Genomic DNA, 5,362 nt, shown 5'->3' on the forward strand with positions numbered 1-5,362 from the left:
ATCCAGAAAGACTCACAGCTGTAATTGCTGCTAAAGGTGATTTTAACATGTATTGATTCAGGGGGTTGAATACTTAGGCTATCTAAACAAGATACATACATTTTTTACAAATGTTTCTTCCACTTTGACACGACAGAGTATTTCTGTGTAGATTGTTGACCAAAAATGACAATGAAATCCATTTTAATCCCACCTTGTAACACAACAAATATGAAAAAAGTCAAGGGGTATGAATACTTTCTGAAGGCACTGTAAATCCACTTTGATAAAGATAATTTGCTTGAGCATGGATGTAGATTTTTCTCCAGTTCCAAGAAGCACTGTCAAATGGAGACATTTAATTAGGCCTACCTGAAATAAGCTGAACACAGAGGCCTATGATGAATGGAATGAACGGAGCTCTAGAAGAAGACACTCTCCTCCAAATTTGTTTGGCCATTTTAAAACACTTCCACTGCTTCCACGGAGCTGACCACGCACCTATTGACGTTAGGTTATTGTGTGTTATGTAAAACAGTTTTTGTAATTGATGTTCTAAAAATGTGCCATGGGGTGAAATTAATAGGATACAGAATATAAACATTGCCTACTTTCACAAGACTCCGCCTGGTGTTTATGATGTTTGCCACGAGTCCGGAGGATCAGGCGGTCCTGCGCTTAGCTTCCACTGAATGAACTCGCGGTAGTGTCTTCAGTCAATTGAGTCTCGAGGCCTAAAAATGGGGCTTAATCTCGTGCTGCCTATTTGGCACTTTGATTGATGCTGCACTCCAGTCCGCAAGGCTGCCTGAGCCAAAAGGGAAGAAGAAAAAAACAGACAATCGCTTTTGGTATAGACTCACTCTCACACACTTACACTCTCACAAACACACACACGCACACACACCCACACACACACACATATTAGATAACGACTGGAGCGAGAGCTGAAGACCTTTTTAAAGGTCCACGATAAGGCGCGGCGTGGAGCACCTCTGTACCTCGCGGGGGGCTCGCAGGGGCCATGGATCATATTGGAGCGCATCTCCAGCACATTCACGCGGAGCCCATCAGCTTTGGGATCGACCAAATCCTCAACAATGTGGACCAGAGCTGCATGCTCGGCGGTCGGATGCCCGAGCCGGACTATGGCCTCGGCTGCGTCTTCAGCACTGCCTACAACACCATGACCGGTACCTTCACCGGCAACAACTCTGGATATAACGGCAACGAATGTGGGGTCGCCAATCTGAGCGGCACCTATAACACGAACATGGGAATGAACGTCAGTGGGAATAACGTTAACGCAGCTGGAGTCATCCGTGTGCCAGCGCACCGGCCTCTGAACAGTGGACACTCGTCCATCCCCGGCGGCATGTCAACTATGCCAGGCTCGATTAACAACCTGACGGGATTTACATTCCCCTGGATGGAGAGTAACAGAAGATACACCAAAGACAGGTTCACAGGTAAACCACCTCTATAATGCACATAAAATGTGTGTGTGTGTGTGTGTGTGTGTTGAGAATGAAAAGAGCAATATGCATGGTTATGCCATGCTTGTCATGAGAAAATCACGATCATGCAATTTGTTTCTGATGGAAAGGGCCATTGAATGCACTTAGGCCTAGTTCTTGTTTTCTGATGCACTCAGCTCTGAAAATAATCGATAATAAATCAGTCTACTGCTGTCTACTACGGCTTCTGCTTAACACGCTGTGTAATTTCATTATACAATTTTACTTGATAAACACCAATGGCTTTTACTTATTTTACTAGTCTATATATCTCACAAGAATCACCTACAATAAACATTGAGTTATAGATAATCAAAATATAGCCTAACACATCTGCATGTTATCGAAATAGTCTAAATGTAGCCCCCCCCACCTGTAATTTTCCCTGCGAGCTATAGCCTATCTCCCCTCTCTGTCTGACGTTGCTTGAACTTGCTTCGCTGCTCTGTTGCTGCTATTTAGCTGATTTTGCTGCTTGCTTTCGCCCCTATCTATCCGTCTCCCAATCCAGTGGCGCTCTCACCCCTCACTGTAACACGCCGTGTAGGTCACCCGTACCAGAACCGGACGCCCCCCAAGAAGAAAAAGCCCCGGACGTCTTTTACTCGCCTGCAGATCTGCGAGCTGGAGAAACGCTTTCACCGACAGAAGTACCTGGCTTCCGCAGAGAGAGCGGCTTTGGCCAAGGCCCTCAAGATGACTGACGCGCAAGTCAAAACATGGTTCCAGAACAGAAGAACAAAATGGAGGTGAGATTACTGATGATAATGTGTAGCCTACATTTCAGGTATAAGGTGTCCTCTCCAGCGCGGAATGTCATGATTTGTTTGTGTGTGTGTTTTAGCTAAGTTGATGCTTTTATGTATAGCATGGGCTATTTATTTACGCTCCAAGAAGGCTATGTAAACCCACCAAAAATAGCAATACAGGTTAGAGTGATATTTTACAAATATTAACTATATCTAGGCCTATTATATGCCACAAATTCATTTGGACATACTCGGTCTTGAATAGGGGATAAAATAATGGTGTGCATTTGATAAAACTATATAAAAAAATCCAATCGCCCCGTTTCTATGAACATTTTACAGGTCGTCAATTTTATTTTTTTATTGAAGTTTTCGATTGCAAACCTTTGCAATTCATGAATGAATATTGTCTTGCAACAGTCAAGGAAATTACAGTGATTCTTATAATGAGTGGTTTAAAATTAAAGTAAAATTCTGTGGCAACTTACTATATCCTATCCCACAAAAGGAGGATAATGTTTTCCCTTATATGTCCACTCTTGTTAAAGTAAAAATGTGTTTTAATCTTTGGAAATAATGTCATTTCAGACAAAAATAGTGTTTAAAAAGGTCTTTAAAGCTATTTTCAGATGAAACATACCGTGCATAAAAGTGGAAGGCCTATTTGGCCACATCTTTTACGCATTGAGATATAAGTTATTTTCCTTGGCCTATCTACTGAAGCAGTTAAATACATCTCTGGAGATTGGATTTTAGAAAATAAAAAAACAACAAAACAATCAACGAATATAAATATTATGTATATAGGCCTAAGTGTAAGTATGAAGTCAATGTGAGAACATAACAGAACAATCTAAGGAAACATTTCTGCCACATCAGAGGAAGACAAATTAATTGGCAAAACTTTATTTATTTTCACATAGGCTATTGTTGGCTGTGAAAAATGTCATACTATTTGTGGGAAATTTGCATTTGGATATCAGCTTTTCGCCTATTGGTTAATGATGTTTAGGTAAGCAATTTAGCCTACATTAGGCAAAAATTGTCTAGCAATTTGTTATAATCTATAATCATACTTGATTAAACGTGTTTAAATTAATCCAGAAGACATTCACTTTGTGTCAAAATTTGATGTACATAGGCCTGTTATGATCTATAATGACGCAGACTGTTATGGATAGAATTTCCCACTGATGCCTCGGTGTCTCTCTTGTGTCTCGGGTGTTCCAGGCGGCAGACAGCTGAAGAGAGAGAAGCAGAGCGACAGCAGGCCAACCGGATCCTCATGCAACTCCAACAGGAGGCTTTTCAGAAAACAATAAACCAACCGGCAAACCCGGACCCGCTCTGCTTGCATAACAGCTCCCTGTTCGCGCTTCAGAACCTCCAGCCATGGACTGAGAACACCGCCAAAATCAGCAGCGTGTCCGCCTGCGAATAACAAACTCTGACCACTTTTCTTTTCTCTTCTTTTTGAAAGTGATTGGAGTCATAGCGAACAACTTTTTAAGATCATGAACTTGAAAAATATGACTCAAGTGGACCTGGATTAATCTGACTGCCTCAAAAACGGTTTAGGTTGAAAGCATGAGTGAACAAGGCAGGACACGAGCTCATAGCCACCGGAAATAGGGGTGCTGAGGGTGCTGCAGCACCCCCTGATAAATCAGAATTTAAAAAACACATACATAAACATACATACATATATATGTATATATATAAAATCACCAAATCACCAATATATATAAAATCACCAAATTAGTACACTGGTCCTTAATGACTCCTGTAGAGTGGAGAAGAATAGTCATTAGTGCGGGGATAATAAAAAGCTCTCAGCACCCCCACACCGAAACATCTTCCTGCAGCCATGCACTAGTCCATTAGCAACATGCTTTTTGAGGACTGTGCAATATTGCATTTTATCTGCCTGTTTGAGGTAGCTTAGTGGTTAAGAGCGTTCTGCCAGTAACCGAAAGGTCGCTGGTTCTAATCCCCGATCCAACTAGGTGAAAAATCAGTCGATGTGCCCTTGAGCAAGGCACTTAACCCTAGTCGCTCTGGATAAGAGCGTCTGGTAAATGTTTTTAGGTGATAACATTTTTTGCAGTTTTTTTATTTTCATTTTTTAATAAAACATAATCCAGTTCTAATTATGAACTAATACTATAGCTAGATTGATTCAAATAAGTGAGCGCTTCTTTTAGCACTTTTCTCCTACAGGAAAACGTTTACATATTCATTCATACCTGGTCATTTGAGGAATAGGCCTAATTCAATAAAACTGTATCGGTTTCAAAAATATAAATTTAGTGGTATAGATTCACTAGCCTACCTGTGTCTCATAACAGTGATGTTATCAATAACTGTTTACATTGATAGCGATGGTTATAAATTGCTTTTAGCAGTTAGGCAACCCCTTTATTTCTGTGCAGGGAAGAATCAGTGACAATAGGTGAAAATGTACCACCTCATCAAGTTTCTCTGTTATATATTAATAATGATATTTTACCTCTTACCACCTTACACAAGCACTTACTAATTTGGATTATGCTTTATTGCACTCTGCTATTTACCTGGTATTTGCAGAAATAAGGTTATACTGTTGCTTGATAATTATCCAATATTATTTGTTGTCTTTGTCTTTCAAACAAGCACAATGGTAGCAATATTAATATTGCCTTGAATTTGTTAAAGTGTAAATGTATTGTTTTTTCGTTAAGTAGCCTATCCATTGTTACTACATAATATAATTTCTAAATAAATACCAGGTAAACAGCTGAATTATGACTGTAAAATAAGGTGTTATTTGTTCAATTTTCTTGTACTTTATAATCCTCTAATCATTTCAGTTATGTCGATCCATTTATACGTATACAGGCTAGAATTATAAGGCCATATGAAATATTTTTTAAAGAATTAATACAGCAGTGTTGTACTTTGTGTATTTGTCATATCTTGTTTTAAACCAATGATCATCCATCATGGAGTGCATGGAGTGAACTACATTGCTGTGTATGGGACAACTGATGGCCAGAGCCCTCTTTGACTATATGAACCATCCCTGATATACCTGCCCTCCATTAGTCTATACCAGACCTTTATAATGGGTTTCCAGCA

The 5,362-nt window shown here is 39.9% G+C and overlaps 1 protein-coding gene across 1 annotated transcript; it reads left to right on the forward strand.

Moving 5' to 3' along the window:
• Window positions 1–1,003: 1,003 nt before the first annotated feature.
• On the forward strand, window positions 1,004–3,686 carry tlx1 (T cell leukemia homeobox 1; the record flags this gene model as incomplete). The annotated part of the gene is made up of 3 exons (XM_084153279.1): window positions 1,004–1,448; window positions 2,008–2,245; window positions 3,476–3,686. 3 exons carry the CDS (start codon window positions 1,004–1,006, stop codon window positions 3,684–3,686), a joined length of 894 nt encoding a protein of 297 aa, XP_084009405.1.
• Between the last annotated feature and the right edge of the window lie 1,676 nt (window positions 3,687–5,362).

Source organism: Coregonus lavaretus (genome assembly GCF_964263955.1).
Source record: "Coregonus lavaretus genome assembly, chromosome: 36".
NCBI classification, from domain to species: Eukaryota; Metazoa; Chordata; class Actinopteri; order Salmoniformes; family Salmonidae; genus Coregonus; species Coregonus lavaretus.